At 35.7% G+C, this 19,950-nt stretch overlaps 1 protein-coding gene across 10 annotated transcripts in view; it reads right to left on the bottom strand.

Moving 5' to 3' along the window:
• Positions 1 to 2,781: 2,781 nt before the first annotated feature.
• Positions 2,782 to 19,950, bottom strand: part of LOC127549805 (core histone macro-H2A.1) — a 99,307-nt gene continuing 82,138 nt past the window's right edge. For 5 of the 10 annotated variants that reach the window (XM_051978148.1, XM_051978150.1, XM_051978151.1 and 2 more), the window contains exons 7-9: positions 18,517 to 18,606; positions 15,787 to 15,961; positions 2,782 to 3,565 (exon numbers count right to left, since the gene is read on the bottom strand). In XM_051978148.1, coding sequence (XP_051834108.1) covers positions 3,400 to 3,565; positions 15,787 to 15,961; positions 18,517 to 18,606 — 431 coding nt within the window. In that variant the 3' untranslated portion in view covers positions 2,782 to 3,399. The other 5 variants (XM_051978155.1, XM_051978158.1, XR_007950719.1 and 2 more) reach the window with 3 other exon arrangements.

Raw genomic sequence — 19,950 nt, 5'->3', positions numbered from 1 at the left:
TTAGCACTCAGTTCTGGGCACAATTTTTAAAAAATTATTGCTACAGATGGGAGACACTATATTTACAAAGAGAGTAAAGTGTACTTAATTTTTCTGAACCTTCAGACATCTTCTGGTAATTGTGGTAAATAATTATTGCAAACTTCACAGGATCCACACAATTCATGCCTTTGTATGAACACATGGACAAATCTTTTTACTTTTCAGTCCTTTTAGCGACATCTAGTGGAATCCTTGCAAAACACATGGTGTGATTTACACAAAAAAGAAAGCCAAGTCAGAATGGGCATATCTGACTTTTCATCAGACCGTGTACCTAAATGTCCATCTTTAATCTACATCTTGGAAGTACTGTTCTTTCCAATCTGTTCACCACTTAACAATATTCTATTGATTATATTTCTACAAAATTATTAACCTGCATAATTATCAGCCCCAAAACATGTACTAATTGAAATTTTTATCATTTAGAAAATGCATCTTCTTAAGGAATAGAGAAAAATTCTTTTTGGGGAAAAATCTGATTCTTTGGTACCAGAGTTACAAAGACTTAACACAAAGAAACTCCTGCAGAGATCATCGAAACACAGTCAATGTATCTGATAATAGTAAACCGACTATTTAAAGAACAGTGCAGCAAGCCACATTTGTAGCCTGAATACAAAATCACCACATGTTGTACAACCTTAGTTGTTTTGAGGAAGAAATCACCTTAGGATAGCACTCAAAATGAAACACATTATATTGTATTATATTTTCTAACCTTCAAAATATGTTTAAGAGTACTCTTTCACAGGAGAGAATAATAATTTCTCCTCCTCCCCTGCCCCAAGCTGGGCAAGATTATCTGGTCTGTCATATAAATTGAAATGTGACTTCTAAGAGTCCTTGATGATGATGAACTTTTACCTCTCCCAGAGTTTGTTGCATGAAGAGAATAAAAGACCACAGCTAGAGAGCTAGAAAGAACTAGCTCATTTTATAAAACTCTGAGAGATTATGTGATTTGCCTAAGGTAGTAAGGTGCAGAGCAGTGGGAATGTGTATGCCAGGATAGATTAGGGCAAGACAAAGTGTCCTGTGTTTAAAACAAATAATTCAGGCATTCAGTCTGACTCATAACCCCACTGGATCACAGGATGCCAGGCCCTTATATCTTCCACTATCCCCTGAAGTCTGTCTCATCTCATGTTCGTTGCTTGCGTGACACTAACTATCCATCTCATCCTCAGCCACCTCCTTTCCTTTTTACCTTCAATCTTTCCCAACATCAGGGTCTTTTTAAATGAAAAAACAAATAACTGAAGTAACAAAATTGTTCTGAGATTTGTTTTTCAATTCAAGCATCCATTATTATTTTCACAAAATATCCTAAAGAGCATGAAAACAAATTTTTTTTTTTTTAGGGAGGAGGGGTACGGGAGATAAGGATACAGACTTGAGATAGTCTGCATTTGAGATACAACTGCTTGTATTGAGATAGAACTTCTTGATGAGTAAACTATAACCAATGCAGATTAGGGGCTATTCTTCAATTTCCAGCTTTAGAAAGCTGCCTGAGAACCTGAGAATCCAGAATTACAAAGTTAGAATGTGCCAAGGGCAGGACTTGAAGCCCCACATTCTTCATATGGAAGATAGCTTTACATCAGAGGGGTCAAAAAAACAACCCAACTATTGTCCCATCTCAATTAAAATTATTTGGGAAATATTTAACAGAATAAACAAAAATCAAGTAGAACATAATATTAACATGTTTGGCTTTCTAAGTCAATATGTAGCAGAGATTCTTAAGTACTCTTTAGTGGCCCCTCTTTGCACGAGTGTGACATTACTATTCTATACAAAACTGACCCTTGCTGAAAAATCTTATCAATCAAGTCAGATTGAACACTTGTTTTTAAAGACCTTGGTCTGCAACTGGTAAATGACTACAGGGACAAGTCCATGTCAAAGGTCCCTTCCTGAACCACTGGGCCTTGACCTAAATGGTTAGTATACAAGAGTATGCTATGACATGCAGCTAAGATAGAAAGGTCTGATCTTGAAGGTAGAACGTTGTTAGAATCCTTACAAAGTGATGTCAGTTGCCTAATTTAGCAGGGTACTTAGCAAATCCTCTAGCTCACTAATGTATTTAAGTACTCATTGGAGTTCACACTTTTGGGAGATTCGTAAGTCAGTATTCAATATGAGATTCATAAGTCAGAAACCCACAATCCCATTCTTTCAGAGAAGCAGTCAACCTTTGAGTTCACACCTCTAAAAGAGCATAAAAAGGCGCTGAGTTAGTGAAGTCACTCAGTTCAGAAGAAGCCCACTCTCAGAGGCGGAACCAGATTCATTCATCTCATCTCACACCATCGTGGTGGCGGGCTCTTCTCCTTCACTTCTCCACTGAAAGATAGGCCTCTAAGAAAGCTACTCGGGCCCAAGGAAAGAGACAAGACTTGGAAGGAGAAAATAAACGTTTGGATTTTATCAGCTGGCTGCATTTGAGGTGATTATTACTCTGAACTGAAACTTAAGGCTGCCTCCAGAAAACCTCATCAAGAAACCTGCTCTATTTTAAAGAAGAGAATACTACATAATGTGAGCTTCATTGCCTGAAAATGTGAGTGAGGATGGATGGGCTATGCATTCCGTGAAGGAGCCAGGAAAGTCAACAGGACTTTTACCTGGCCTATCTTCTTCTCCAGAGAAGCAAGATCTGGGACATTCCTAGAGCTTGACATCTTTTTCCCAATCACGGTGGCACCCAAAAACACACCAAGGCAAAGAAACAGTTTAACATTTTACTAAATCAATTCACACAAATTCCAAATTGCAAATATAATTAAGGACGACAGGCTTCTCTCCCCTTCTCCCCCATTTCAAGATCCATCATTAAGACAATAAGTAAACAGAAATTAGATGTGTGTGTTTTTTTGTTTTCTTTTTTGTTGTTTTAGGAAAAAAAGTGAGAACAATGTGATGAGAAGGAAACATCACGCAATGCAGGATTACGTACCACAACACAGTTACAAAATAGGGCTTCCTGTTTTTTTTTCCACATGTAAAAGACAATGTACTTCCCACTACTGTCTGCATCAATCCAGTATTCATTAAAATAAAACTATAAAATTTCCTAGATTACACTAAACTCATACAAGGGCTGAAACAGTGCATTAACAGCAGTAACGCCAACTATCAGTGCTAACATAAAAACATTTTAGAAGGTCAAAACAAATTAACCCAAAAAACAAAACAAAACAAAAAACCAAATCTCATTTCCCTAGATGAGAAAAATTGAAAATAAAGGGTGCTGCCTCACAATTAGGAGTTAAGGACTTTTTTTTCTTTTTAATTTTAAATTGGAGAAAAAGACCACGTGAGTCTGGGCAGCTTCTGTAGTTCAACTCAGTTAGCATCTAATTTTGCCATTTCCTGCACATATATCCCTATACTCTCACTGTCGAAGAGCACAAAATAAACCGTTTTGATTGATGAAGACATTGTAGACACAAAGTAGCTGGAGATGGCTCTCAGGATCAGCTGTGCTGCTGTCTGTTTGGGGAAACCATTTCTGTGAAGAAAAAAATACATCAGAGTTACTTTATGATTATTCCAAATTGGGATAGGAGGGAGGGAATTTAGGGTCAAAAATAGCAGCTGCTGCTCCTCTTTCCCATCAGCTAGTTAGATATGTCCAATAAGTTGTTTTTTCAGCTCTGATCCTGGGAATTACTGGTCCAGTATTCTATGATCCATTCTCCCATGCTGTTTCATTGCCAGACTGTGCCAGACTGAGATCTGAAAAGGCAAGTTTAGACCACTTACTTTTGTCTAGTACATTTGGCCTCTACAGTAAGCATTGTATTTGTTGAATGAATGTGATAGAAAAGGAACAGTGATTGCCTAAGTGCATGCTGCCCTTCCAACAGAATGTATTTGTATATATGTATAGGAACTGCCCCATTCCTAAACAGACATCAAAATAAACAAATATAAACAAAATAAACATCTAGCCTTATAAAGTGGGAAGGGCCACTTAATCTAATCTTCTCATTTTACAAATGAATAATTCAGGCCTATAATGGAAATGATTTGTCTCAAGTCACACAATTGTAAATAGCACAATCAGGATTCTAACTCAAAGCTTCAGCAAACCTTGAAGTATGATTACTTCCACTGTACACACTGATCTCTCATGACTACTTAAATGGACTCTAGAAGCATTTTAGGTCTCCGATTCCAACAGAATGGGAATTTCTGATAAGGGAGCTTCTCCTACCAATGCAAATTTTGCCTAGGTTACACAGTTTAAGTGACTTTCTCAGGCTTACAGAATTTCTTCAGGGTCAGTGACAGGATATTATCATATATCTAGCTTCAAGTCCTGAACTCTATTCAATAGATCACAGTGCCTCTACTATACCTCTGACAAATAGAATAATATACATATGCATATATTATTCAATAATATTATATATACTCATACAAGGCCAGCTTGGGCCGTGAAGGACCTCTGGGTATGCTAACACTAAAACAATCTAAATGTCTGATTTCAGGGTATATCAAGTTCTTTTCATGCAATTTAATTTTTAACAAGATAAACCTACTCCACAGAGCATGTTCAAGAGTGGTGGGGCAGAAACACAGGATAGAAAAGTCTGGAAGCTACAAGCTTACAACTTATGAGTGAGTTTCTGTGCATTTCTCCAAATGCCACCCACAAACACAAGGGCCAGAAACAGAACTCATAGACATCTGGCTCCTAATTTTCTCACACTTGATTTTTATCTCAACATCCTTCTTGGAGTGAGGCATCTTTGAATTGTTCCTGGTAGAATGTGCCAAGTTGGATGAAAATTTAACAAATTAGTTTCTCGATTGATTTGTTCTTCTAAATGTATTCCATGTATAACATTCATACATCAAGATATCTAAAAACCATGGCTGGGCAAGAAAGCCATTATATAAAGCCAAGAAGAAAACACTGTGAGGATAAACCCTGTTAGGGCCAAACTATTAGGAGAAAAAGCAAGTCTATTTTGGACATAACTAATGAAAACCAGGATACCAATTTTAGGCAAGCCTAAGTAAACCATTTTAAATCTGCAAAGAGGGATAAATACATCATCTTCAAAGTCTACTTCCTACATTATTTTTTTGGTCCCCTTGAGGTAGCTAGCATTTTTTGGTTTTATGTCAAATAATAATGGTGACAGTGGACATCCTTATTTATTCCCAATTTTATTATGAAACATCCAGAGTTTCTTCATTCATTCAGCTAGTCTTTGTTAAATATCTATTATTACTACATCTGAAAAGGCACTGGACCCTTAATTTCATTTATACAGGGAATTTCTAGAAGGGGAGATTTTCTCTTTGACTTAGAAAATATCTGAGCACTGAGGACTTAAAGGAACTTGCTCAGGTCCATGTGCCTTTGAACTCAAGTCTTCTTGGTTAAGGTCAGATTCTTAGTCACACTACTTCTCCTAAATAATCCCCTATCCTCAAGAAGTCTATGTGCTATTGCAATGCAAACAATGCTAGACCTTGCTTTTAAATAGACTTTTCATGATATTAAGGCAAGGTGTTTCATTCCTGTGTTTTTACTTTTTTCAACAAATAGATTTTGATGTTTCTAAGTAGCTGTCTTTTCTTTCTCCTCATTTGCCCTTTTAAACACCTTTTACCCCAAACTGTCCTGGAAATCACATTTACTCTGTATATATAATTTATTTATTTATTTGGATATACATTGCTTCCCTCAAGATAAGCTCCTATTTGCAGGGAATATTTTCATTTTTACCTTTGCATTCCCAACACCCAGAACAATGTCTGGCATTGTATAATTACTTAATAAATGCTTGCTAAATTATTCTGAATGCTAAGTGTCTGGTCTAAGCCTAGTTTTCATATGTAAGGAGTCAGTCAGTAGGGTTCAACTTACATAAGACTACGCATACTATACACTCAATTTTCAGTATAGGACATGAGTTAAATTCTTGTTTAAATGCCTGGAGTCAGGAGGGTCTGAGTTCAAATCATATCTCAGACACTTTCTAGCTGTGTGACTGGAAAATCACTTAAACTGTCAGCTTCAGTTTCCTCATTTGTAACCTGAGGATAATAATAGCCCCTATCCCCAAGAGTTGTTACAAAGATCAAATCAAGAAAATTTGTAAATAGTGTTTAGCACATAATAGGAGCTATGAAAATATTTATTACCATCCCTGCTTTTCCTCTTTACATTAAGACCATTCATGGATTCTGGAAAAGACCCAGCAATAGTAAAGAATGATTTCTTTCTTCCTTTCTCTAGATCCCGTTTCTGCTCAAGTTTTTTAAGAGAAGAGGAAAAAAAGGTGATATGTTCCTGCCTCATTTTAACATGAAATAATGCATATCATTTATGTAAATTTTATTTAAATTTTTAAAAAGGTGAAATCTGTGACATATTTGAAAGAAGCCAGTCCAACTATCTATTTTTTTCAGGATTTCTTTTCCCCATTTTGTCATATAAACATGTTCTGAATTCTCTCAGGCTTTTAACTTTAAAAATGAATTTTTGTAAAACTTTGCAGGGGAGTTCAACTAAATAGGTTGGGCAGTCATGATCATCTTTTAATATAACAAAATTCGTATATTCAAAAAGAGTTTGAAAGAATGCAATCTCCTTGAGGATAGGTCCATTTCTTTTTTTCTCTGAAGCCCTAATATTTAGGAAAATATTGGTTATAGAGGGATAAAGGTGACACCGTGATTTCATTGATCTACAAAGGCAACAACTTCTCTTATGCTGCTAGTCCCATAGAGTCACTAGAGTACTCACTTGCCTAGAGTCATACAAGCTAGCATGTTTCTTTTTTTTTTTTAATTTTTATTTAATAATTACTTTATATTGACAGAATCCATGCCAGGGTAATTTTTTTTTTTTTTACAACATTATTCTTTGCACTCGTTTCTGTTCCAATTTCTTTCCCCTCCCTCCCTCCACCCCCTCCCCTAGATGGCAACCAGTCCTTTATATGTTGGATATGTTGCAGTATATCCTAGAGAGAATATATGTTTGCAGAACTGAACAGTTCTCTTGTTGCATAGGGAGAACTGGATTCAGAAGGTATAAATAACCCGGGAAGAAAAACAAAAATGCAGATTGTTCACATTCCCAGTGTTCTTTCTTTGGGTGTAGCTGCTTTTGTCCGTCATTTATCAATTGAAACTCAGTTAGGTCTCTTTGTCAAAGAAATCCACTTCCATCAAAATATGTCCTCATATAATATCGTTGTCGAAGTGTATAATGATCTCCTGGTTCTGCTCATTTCACTTAGCATCAGTTCATCTAAGTCTTGCCAGTCCTCTCTGGTCATCCTGCTGGTCATTTCTTACAGAACAATAATATTCCATAACATTCATATACCACAATTTACCCAGCCATTCTCCAATTGATGGGCATCCAAAGCTAGCATGTTTCAAAAGAGAGACCTGAACCCTGATTTCATTGGTTCCAAGTCCTCTTCTCTAATCAAAACTTGATTTTGTTCCTGGCATATAGTACTTGCTTAATAAATATTTGTTGAATCAAACTACACACTCATTCTTTTGGAAGACTATACACTCATTCCAACAATTCTGCTAATTGCCTGAAACATTCTTTAGATTTCCCTTTGAGAAATTATCCATTTAGTAATAGCCAGTTTGAAAGCCACTTCATTACATGACAGTCATACTACCATTTTGGACTGAAAACACAATCATGAACTTGATCATATACTGAATTTGGCTGGCTCTAAGGGGTTTCTTTCTATCTCCGGAAATCAAATACAGTCTGGAAGGAGGAATATTTGCTCCCATGCCTGTGCCCCAGGCTCTGATGGCAGTTCCTAAAGGGAAATTGGGAACAATTGTGGGAAAAAGCAGTATCACTGGATTAAGTAAGCAACATGTTGTCTCCCAAGAGAACTATTTGTAAGAGTATTCATTTGGATGTAGAATCTTTCTGGTACATTTTGAAAAGTAACACTTTTCTTTACTGGGGCAATGTTTTCATAGTAGTGGCAGCATGGTACAGTAGGGAGAAATGCTGGGACTTGGAATTAAGGAACTTGGTTTTGAATCCTGACTCTGCTACTCACTACCTATGTGCCTCTTTTCTTATGTGTAAAATGAGAGTTTAGCCTAGGTGACTTCCATAGTTCCTCCCAGATCTTTATGTTAAGACTATAATCATGGCGTTGAAAAGGCAGTACTGACAAGTTTTGGAAAGCTGAGTGGGAAAACTAATTGGCACACGCCATCAGTTAATACTCTGGGGATGGGAAATACTCTGGGGATCCAGAAATAGGATAGAATGGATTCCACCTCCCCCCACCACTTTCTCTACATACCCATTTCTGCTTAATTTTTTTTCAGGTAAGTATTAAAATAGCCTAATTTTAAGAGAAAGAAAAAAGATGATATGCTCTATTCCTGCTTCATTTTAACATGAAATAATACATGTCATTTTAAATTTAAAATAGGAAGGTGAAGTCTGTAGCACATATAAAAGAAGGCAGCCCAACTAACTACTTTTTCTAAGACTTCTTTCCCCCATTTTGTTATCTAAATATGTTCTGAGATTGCTCAGGCTTTTAACTTTAAAGACAACACTAGGTGTGATGGTGAGAATATATGTGGCAGTTCTGGTCATTTTGAGTGTTGACTTCCAAACTAAGCAGTGGCCAAGGCTGCATGTTATTAAGCTCCCTTTTATAGAATCATCTTTTAGAAGCAGAAAGAATCTTAGGGGTTCTTCAGTCCAACCGAGGCCTAAAGAGATAGACTGATTTTCCCAAGGTCACAAAAGTAATGAATAAACAGAGTTGGAAATTGGCTCCAGGTACGTTGAACCCAAGCTGGACATTCTTGCCCCTGAACCATTTTGCTGCTTCATATTTCCCAAAGGTCTTCCATAGTTGAGAATTGGACAAAATCTCACCAGATCCACAAAGATCCATTTCTGAGTGAAGGCAAAGTAGCTATGAAGATGGGATAAGGGATCACATAGGAACCATTTGAATAAAATATCATTTAAATGTCACCCAAAGAATGAAAAATTATTTTCATGCTTTAAGTACAGCTGCCTTTTAGAGTACCTGATAAGGTTACAATGATTCCATTAATTTTTCCAGCTGTGAGAGCAACCCAAAGAGGCCGGACTGGTAGGGAGTGGGAAGCCTTCTCAGGACTACAGACATAAATGGGTTTACTACCAACCCAGGATGTGGGAAGGAGCTCTAGAAACACATGCCTGAAGAGAAAAATTCTGTTCACTGTGGGGATCAAGTCTGGGTTTCTGTTGAGTCTCAAAATACCTCCTTGATTAAGGAGGAAATTGTTGGCTATGAGTGCAGTACCCAGCAGGGGTCTTGGCTGGTGGGGATGGGGAACAGTATTTCATCCCATTATGCTAAAAAACCAAAATGCTATGTTATTCTATGCTAAAAAAATAAATATCTGTATCCTTGGCCATCTACTATTATATACTGTTTTCTAATAGCACAGTTCTCTACACTGCAAGTTCTTAATAAATGTTTATTGAAAAAAAATGATCCTATGACTTGATTCTCCTATAGTGGAGAGAATGCTAGATTTGCAATAATAGGACTTGGGTTAAAATCTCAGATTTGCAACTATATGGCCTTACACAAATCATTTAACCTCTTTGAAAATTGTGATTCCTGTGGCTCTTTTCAACAATGGGATGATTCAGACCAGTTCCAATGATCTTGTGATGAAGAAAACCATCTATACCCAGAGAGAGAAGTGTAGGAACTGAGTGTGGTTCATAACATAGCATTTTCACTCTTTTTGTTGTTTGCTTGCATTTTATTTTCTTTCTCATTTTTTTCCTGTTCAATCTGATTTCTCTTGTGCAGCAAGATAACTGTACAAATATGTATGCATTATGTTGGATTTAGCATATATTTCTGCCATGTTTAACATACATTGGATTACTTGCCATCTAGGGGAGGGAGGAGGGGAAGGGGAGGGAAAATTGGAAAACAAGGTTTTGCAAGAGTTAATGTTGAAAAATTATCCATGTATATATTTTGAAAATAAAAAGCTTTAATTAAAAAAAGAGAATTGTGGTTCCTGATGTGTAATGGACTAGACGGCCTTAAAGTCCCAAATCTATGCTTTTGTAAACCTGGCCATGTTTATATAAGCAGAGCTGGGTTATCTATTTCTGTGTCTTGAAACGATGGTAAGAATATAGCAAGTACTCAAGGACTAACAGACAACTGAATGACTTACAGTTCTAGAGCCAGATAACAACCGCAGGCTTTTCTGTCTCTATATCATTTGAACCATTCACACCAAACTCTTAATTGAGTTTAGGAACTGAATGTTTGAGATCATTTTAGCTTTGCAGACCTGGCCTCTTAACATGATCCTGAAGGATATTTGGATATTGATATAAAATAGGAACATAATTATAATAACTTCCTATACATAGGGCTAATCTCTAAAAGACTCTCATCCTATGTTTCTAATGGTGTCTACTTCAAGTAGCTGGAAAAGACTCAGAGCAAAGGGAAAATGGAATAAAAGTGATATTTTAAACCACTCCTATATTATCAGTGTTTACTTTGCAATCTAAGCCTTCAAAATGTATTTGTTTCTGTGGTTTAACAGAATTAGGACAGTGAACATTGGAGAAACTCTTGCTCAGGCAAGGAGAAAACAGAAGTTGCCCATTATGTCTAGGAATTTTTTACATTTTTTGAGCATCATATGTGTATAGTTATATGCATGCATGATACAGTAACCAAACACTGTCATATTCAACCACAAGGAAACATATGACCTCATTCACAGACCACTAATGAATGAATGAATGAATGTTAATAAGTGTTTATTAATAGAAAATTCTCATGTTCATTTTCCTGAAATGTGTTTCAAGGTGTATACCACTTTCATAGTAAACATTTCCCCCTTGTTGTTCAACATGGGTCTCTATGATAAAAACAAATTCTTTTCACCCTTTCAGGTCAGGGGTGTAGTTCCGGGGAAACTGGAAAAATGACAATTTTTTTTTTCAGAGGAATAATGGAAAGAAATAACTTTCACCGAGTATTTTCAGTCCATGAGGACTATCTTGCCAATCAGGAATTAAATCTATTTCTGACTCTTTCTCTAAGAAAATTTTCTTTTCTCAAAAGTTAAATTCAATTTAATTCAGCAAGCATTTCTTAACCATCTATATGCCAGGAACTATGCTAGGTGCTGAGGACTCAAAGATAAAAACAAAAGCATCTTCAATGATTTTACCTTGCCCTGGGAAGAAATATAAATACACACATGTAAGGGAGGCCTCTTGTAGAGATGATACTTGATTTAAGCCCTGAAAAGAGTTGTGTTGGAAGAGGATGAGAAGTATGGATATTGATTTCATTATAAAATCGAAGTGAAGTGAATATGGATCCACTTACTTTACCTACAGCTCTTGATTAACATGATAAAAGGGACTTTGTAATCCTATGTACTGGATATGGCTCTTCTGTAAAATGGAAATAATAAATGTTGTGAGGTTCAAATCACATGTTCCTTTAGCATTTTGCACATTTTAGGGTTCTTAATCTGTGGCTCATGAATTTGTTTTTTCAATAGTTTGATAACTATTTGAACATTGTAATTTCATGCATTTTTTCTACTATGCATGTTTAAATTATTATTTCAAGAAAGGTCCCATAGCTTTCACCAAACTGCCAAAGAGGCCTATGACACAAAAAAGTTAAGTAATCCTGTCATAAACAAATAGTCAGCTATTAGCACTATTTGGCTTTTTTTCTTATTGGACGCATCATTAAGTAGTGAGATCTTTAAAATTTTGAAAGTCAAGTTTTCTACCATGGGTCTTCTGTGTGTCTGTGGCACAAACTACTCTGTCCTTGCTATATGATTAAGATAGCATTACATAAATACTCTAGTTCATTTCTCTCAGCCTGCAAGGAAAGCTCTATTTAACACTCCAAAAGCATGATAATAAGAAATCTTGTATGTATAATCATGTAAAAAGAAAGGGGTTCCAAAATGGCCATCAAACTCCCGCTTGTGTCTAGAGTAAGTTTAAATTGACTTTTTGGAAGGAAGGGAGTAGCACCATTTTCTTTTTCTTGTAGTTAGGCTGCATGGGATTGGGGAAAACACTGGAAATGAGATTCCCTTCAGTACAGATGAGTACCTCCTGTGCAATTCAGTCTTAGAGAGATGTAATGTTTCGTCCATTGTCACAGAGGTGCTATGTCAGAAGCAGGATTGAAATACACTGCTGATTCTAAGGCTAGCTCTCTACTTACTACGTCACACTATCTTTTTCTTAGTTTTCTTTGCAGACAGGACCTGTGATTGCATTGGTGATTTTTTATTTTATACCATGTAAACAAAATGCCTCCAACCCACAGTTTCGGACACCTGTTCCAGACAACATGGTCTCGTCATTATCCTGCCCATTCCTCCCTTGCATCATCCTGATTAGAATAGTCTTTCCCATCCCCTCAGCCTCTTCAAATCTTACTCCATTATAAAACAATCACCTTCATGACAGATTGTAGAGCTAGAAGGGCCTACAGAGATCATCTGTCATTTTACATAAGAGGAATCTGGAGCCCAAGTGAGGAAAAAGCTCTCAAAGTCACACAGGAAGCTTTTTCTGACAATGGTATCTTCCTTCCCTGAATTCCTACTTACTATTTATGTTATTAAGTAATTGGCACATCCTGTTGGTTGTTATTATCTGTACATAATGTGTCTCCAACTAGAGTGTAGGTTTCATGAAGGTAGGAATCCAGTTTCATTCCTAGAATAATAGAATGTCAGAAATCATTTATTCTTTGTCTCATGTTATAATAGCTACTTAGAGAACTGATGTACTCTATGTAGAACATGTTCAATTGCTGAGTTTGTTAAATGGATACAGTGCAAATGGAAAAATTTCATTCTTTTTATTCATTATTACGTTGGCCAAGTGAATAAAAAATCTCCACTTCCAGCTCAGGTACTTTGGCTCCTACTTTGTGAGATTAAGATACACAGTAGTCTCCTATATCGACAAGCACTAACTGTGAATAATGAAACTAACAGAGTATTGGGGAAAAAAAGTGCATAGTCCAACAACTTAAGAGAGTTCACCAACTAAGTATGAGAGGCTGGTTGGTGTCCTAAAAATAGCCCCAAACTCAGCACAACGGAACAAAGTTCTATTCCCAGCTTTGAGACTTTGGATATATCATTTTTCTCTGGACCTTAGTTTTCTTCTCTCTAAAGGAACAGGTTTAGATGAGATGATTTCCAAATCCTTATATAAACAGTCCTTTGGTTATGGCAATGTATAATCCTCAGTCCACAAACCCCTTTATCTATTTCTGTACTTTCTAAGCACAGAAATCTTTTTCTTACTTCCCTGGAGAAGCAGCTCTAAATTAACTTTGTCTCAGAACTCATAAATTCAAGAAAAGTTCATGCAAAGTCCTTTAAATAAAAGAGAGCAAAGTGACTGTGTTCTTCTCTTAGGAGATTGTGTGCACCCTCTTAATGTCAACCAGAGCCCAGGAAGGCTTTGCATGGCTCAATAAATATTGTGGTCTAACAGGCTGCAAAGAGGATGTCTAGATGCCAAAGGTAGTTTCCTACATCCCATGTTATGATGTTGAGCTTTATTTAATCTAAGCACATTTTTAAAAGAAATCATCTGAGACAAATGTCCAATACAAAGTACACACTGCTGCATACAGTATTGTGATCATAATGGCTGCTGGAGGCTGAGGATATCAAAATACTGTTATATGAAAATACCATCACCAAGTCTTTCCTTTAGCATGCTGGACTTGGCTTTTTTTTTGTTGTTGTTGTTGTTGTTTTTTTTTTAATCCTAGCATGACTTTCATGCTGGAGACACTGAATGCCACAAACAAACTTTTTTATTTCCCTTCCTAAAATCCAACATGATTTATTTGAACAGCTTTGTGTAATCCCATTCTTGAGTGATGAAAGAGAATGAAACTGTTTACATGGCTTTATAAGGTGATGTCTGCTTGACAGATGTCTGTAACAGAATAGCTATGCATATGTGGTGCCTTTGGCACTTGTGGATTTTAAAAGTTTTTCAATTTATTATTTTAAAAAATGTTTTACTCTATGAAAAATGTAAACATGTTTGAAATAACAGATATACTTTTATGAAAATTAATTTTCATAATTCAACTAAAAGCTTTCTTAATAGCTAAAGAAAAAAAATACTGCTACCAATAAAGAATATTATTACCTCTCATGTCTGAAACACTTTTTATCAGCATATATCAAAGTGCATTATAAACACTAATTAATGGAGCCTCATAATACCTTCTATGAGGAAGGTAAATCATATTAACTTCACTTACTGATAAACAAACCAAGAGACAGAGAGGTTGACTCATTTATCAAAGGTAACACGGTGATTTAGTGACAAAGAAGAGATGTTAGAGGCATGACTATTTTAAACTCCTACAAGACTACTTTATGGAAAGTAGTTCCAAATCTACTCAGAGCCTGGGTCTATGTTGCTTGCAATAAATCTCCTTAATTGTAAATAAAGTGTATTCTACCAGGAGCTTGTTGACTACCTTCTATCATAAAAGGCAGTCATTTTTTTCCCCTTAATTGAATGTAGTAATATCCATATCCTATTTTTTTAGATAATTCTCAATCAGACAATACTGAAAATCTTCAACATGTCCAGAGCAAAATATCCCACTAAAAAAAGTACAGTATACTGCCAATGTAAAACAGGTAATGTAGTAGACTGGGAATAACACTAGCTCTCAAGTGAGAGTCTGAATCCCAGTTATGCTCATTTACTGTGTAACCCTGGACAAGTAACTTAAATTTCTCTGGACTTTTCTTATCTACAAAAGAAAAGACTTGGATTAGATGAGTTATAAGGTCTCTAAATCTTACAAATGATGCTTCCACTGTCTATCCAGAAAATATCTTATGGCTGACAGAGTTAGCTTGGAATTTTATCCATAATGACTCTAATGTCATTAAGAGGAAGAATAAGACAAGGAAGTAAGAATGTGTTTACAGAATCACAGAGTCTCCAGTCTGACTTTCTCCAATCTAAACTCTTTAGCTAAGCATTTAAAGCCCTTTACAATTAGTCTCCAACTTTTTTTAGCTTTGTTTTTCATTGTGCATATTCTTTATCACTGGGCCAGACCTGACTGCTCAGTGCTCCTCAATTTTGTCCTTTTCTTTCCCACTTACTTACATCCTTCTCATTTTCAAGGGTCCAGTTTAGGTACCACTTCTTTCATAAAACATTCCTCAATACATCCCTCTCATTCCCCAGTTAGAAGCGACTAATTCCTTCCTTATATCTCCTTTAAATATAGTTAATTTTTACTCTATGCTTATATAAACCTGATTTGTACTATAGTTATAATACATTAACATATAATACATTCTACTAAACTGGAAGGTCCAAGAAAATCAGGACCATGTCTTATTTTAAATTGGTATTCTCAGTACTCAAAATAAGACTGCTGACCTAAGTAAATTTTCTTAGATGAAATTAAATTATTTAATTTTCAGCATATCTTATCTCTTCAATTAGACTATGAACCACATGATGATTAAAACCTAGCCTTACTCAATTTTTTGCCTCTGATCTCTCAACTGAGTGTCCACATTAGTCTCTCAATAATTGGATAAATGAAATACATTACTTGAGAATTATCTTCTGGTACAAATATTTCAACTAGTAGATTCTCTTACCGGCCACTGCCAATTGATGGAAATGCAATTGACTTCAGCTTCTTGTCATCTGCTAAAGCCAAACAATTCTTCACGGTCTTTTCCAGAAGCTCTTCGCACTTGTCAGAACCCCATATTGGACTGTTACAATGGATCACAAACTTGGCAGGCAAACCATGGCCAGCACTGACAGCCGCTGGTGGGAAAAAGAACCCAAACCTTTAATTTCCATCCCTTATAAACAAACAAAAAATTGACATGTGTACATAGAGTTAACAACAACAACTATTCAGCCCTAAATTTAAACCACCTGCAGATGTGGCAGTGGAATGATTGCTTTAACTAGGGACCGATTTCTAATCCTGGCTCCTGTACCTACTAGAAGTAGGCTTGAATTAGTCTGTTTTCTCCCTCAATCTATTTCATCAAAAACAAAATGGGGATGATTAGCCCTGCCCTGGCTCCCTCATAGAACTGTTGAGTTAGTCAAGTAAGTTATTGCATATGAAAAGGTTTTATAAATGGTTAAGTGCTATACACCTATTTTAAAATTGTGCTTTTTAAAATTGTGCTATTTCTTTGAAGTCAGAAGTCTGAAGTGGGAACAAGAGCACTTCTAATGTATTTACATGTGTAACCTAGGTTCCCATGGTGCTAAAATGTATGTTTAGTTATAGTCATTTACAATTACATTGGTCAGCCAAGGCACAGACTTGGAAACTTGGCATTCGGTATCCACTTAGCTACTGCCAGGAATGGGTTTCATTATTGTAGGGCAATTCCCTTCCTAACACAGTGAACTTCATATGCCAGACTAATAACCCCTTTTTGTGTTCAAAGTGTTTGAATGCATTGGTTCCTTTGCTGCCAAAGGGTTCGTTTGAAAAACGATTTTAAGTGTGATCTGTAATTTCCCCTGACTGACATGTCAATGCAGACACATTAGGAAAACCACTTATGTTTATTTATACAATTTAACCAAATACCCCAATATTCTGCTTCAATAGCTTTATTAGGGAAGGAAGGTCTTAAGAATCCATATGACTAAATCAATTTGCTTTAGGTAGATTCATTTCATTTTAATAGATGTTTTCATTCTTATTTATGTTTTTTGGTGCTTGAGGCACCAGTAGAAAAGGAAAGGTTCTATCTTATAGTTTTTTCTCTTGAGGCATCTGTGGACAATAATTAATGTCTTTGTTCATTTATCTTACAGATTCAGAGTGCTTAGCGTGGAATTTACAGGATTCCTTACAGATCAGTGCAAATTTCAATCCATATTGATAGTATATGGAAGTAAACTGGTACATCAAACATAATTTCTAATGAAAAGTGTGTTCTATATACTTTAGATAAGCATAGAGTAGTGTTTGTGAGGCCCAGATAACTGATCAACAAATAAATTTTTGTTACACAACCAGTTATCATGCTTATGCACAAACTGTTTCATAAAGTGTAAGTGTTCTTTTTCCAACTAATTTGTACTCCTCTGTAAGCAATGATTCTAGCCTATCACTTTCCCTCTGTGGGACAGTGCTTTCTAATATGTAAAATAAAGGGGTTAAATGTGACAGTCTCTGAGAGTCTATCAAATTGGCATTCTGTGGTCTATTTTGAACTTATGTGTGTCTGCGCTTGAGTTTGTAATAGGTTGGCTTTCCCAACTGGATGGACTTGTACCTCATGAGGACCATCACAATGTCTCATTTCCTCTGGCAGTATTAAAAAAAAAAAAGTGTGGAACTGGTTCTATCATCACCTAATCCATCCATAAGATATTGCTTAATGTTTTATGCTACAAATATTCAGATCATCTGAAGGAATCCTATCATCATCTTATCCTGATAAGCTCTGATCCTAAGTAACCAAAGACATAAGGAACTGACATTGTTGGAAACAATAAAACCACAGGATTCCTCAACAAGTGAAAAAAATGGCCTAGTTGCAACTGGCTTGCTATTATTAAAGTTATCATTTTGTGAAATATCCAATATTATTCGGATATTTCACATCCAGTAGTTTGGGTAATACTGTATTTTGCCATCACTTAACCATATTAATATTTGCACTGATCTATATGCAGTTAATGAAAAATTTTGTCTATAGTTCAATGTCATGTTCAAAAGTAAGCTTTCCCCTTTTCCTTTCTTTCAGGAAGAATTTAAGTGGCAAATCATAATTTTATTTTTTGTAATTATAAATATAGATGGGTAAATGAAGATTATTAATTTTAAAACATCAGCAACTTAACAGATGGTTTAAAATATTACATTGTAATTTATCAGAGCTTATGTTTGCAGTGTTCTTTCCTTTGTTTTGAAACTCCTTTTAGAATCTTAAATCTACAAAAACTGATAAATTATTTTGAGCAATCACATTTTTAATGTGTTTTAATGTGATGGATTCTAATTTTGATTCTATGCCTTCAATAAAATTCTCTTTTGTAAAGACAACAGCCCTTCACTTCATTGCATGGATGGGATGATCAGATTGTGATTTTCACTTTGAGACTGTAAAAGTCTAATAGGAACAATAGTCTATAGGACAAAAGTCTATAGGAACAATATACAGAATGGTGTTTGAGCATAATGAACTTTATGTTTAGTGCCCTTGATCACTTATTTTAACCATGCAGGAGGACATCCCTAAGAGTGTTTTGTGAGGATTAAAAGATGGCACAGCCCACTCAAGAATGTGCCCAGATGAAACAAGAACCAAAATTGGAAATTGGCAATGTTGCTTTAATCTTACCTCCAGCAATGTCCAATGGACCATTTTTTTTCCGAAGCTCTAACACTGCTTCCACAAATTCCTTGCCACCTTTCTTCTCCAGGGTATTCCCTAAACAAGGACAGTGTCTGATTAAATGTTAAGCCTTGTCACTTGGGCCCATATAAAGCATGTAGCATATTTAGCTACCATGCTTCTCACAAAATGATTTGACCCGCTCAATTTTGGAAGGACTGCAAAATAGGAACTAAATGTTAGTTTTGTTCATGTAAAACTTCAAAGTCATTCCCAGATAGCCAATGGGCATCTTTCACATTGCCTCTTGCTCTTCCTGTCTCAGTTGGAACTTGATTCAGGTATCAGTGAGTCTCATTTTAACTGGTCTAAGAGGTGTCCAAGTTATCAGAAGGCCAAGGGAATCAGGCCTTTTTTTGTATAGGTCTGTTTCTATTTGTTTTATTTTGGTCATAAAAGAAACTAGATGGCTACAAACAAAACCTGAAGTCCTATTCCTACCTGAGCTTCTCTGGGAAAGACCAAATTTTCCCTACTGCCCCTTCTTCCTTAAAATAATGAGATCTTTATAAAATACTCTCATTCTTCCACCAAACTTCTAATTTCTCCTGTGGCTAAACGTAGAATAAAAGGAGAACATTCCAGTGCTTGGTAGGCACTATTAAGGGTTTTTTTGTTTGTTTGTTTTAATCAACTTTACGGGTACTAATTATTAACTGAATTAGTTCTTATTTTGCAGTTCTGTCATCATAGGCAAATACAAAATGGCCCCAGACAATATTTCCCTAATTATACTAATGACCCTCCAATTGCCATATATAAAGATTAGCAAAAAAAGAAACAGAGCTTAAAGATCTTTTATTATAAAAAGACTTTTTGCAGTCCCAACACTTAGCACAGTCCATGATAAAACAAGTTTGTGGTGATTTGCTTTTGAGGCAATGGAATGAATTATCCCAACATTGGTTTGGGTATATGCTACAAAAACAAGGATTGAATGTTTTAAAGAAATCTGCTTTATTCACATGGAGTTCACATCCCCAAAATGGGTGCATGGGTGGAAAAACTCCTAGCATGAATGAAAAAAAAAAAAAAAGACAAATGGCTTCTGTACAAATAGTTAAGTATTTTAAAAATGTTTAGTGATGGATTGAAATGATTACCGAGTTTCCAACAATTCAGACTCAAAACATAAAAATAGTATTTCTGTCCACTTATTTGGTAAAAAATTGGGAAAATTGTGAAGTAATAAGCACAGGATCTAAAACCAGGAGTCCTAGGTTCAAATCTTGCCTCTTCACTCAGTTACCATATTTATAAAAGAAAGAATATTAAAAAGACAACTTATTATGTCCCTTCCAACTTTAAGGTATGATTTTATGCTCTATTAACCTTTTATTGATGAGGGATATTTTTCTAAGTGGAAATACAAGCTCACAG

Source organism: Antechinus flavipes, chromosome 2 (genome assembly GCF_016432865.1).
Source record: "Antechinus flavipes isolate AdamAnt ecotype Samford, QLD, Australia chromosome 2, AdamAnt_v2, whole genome shotgun sequence".
NCBI lineage: Eukaryota > Metazoa > Chordata > Mammalia > Dasyuromorphia > Dasyuridae > Antechinus > Antechinus flavipes.
Note: the sequence above shows the minus strand (reverse complement) of the source record. Positions and strands in the feature narration are given on the sequence as shown.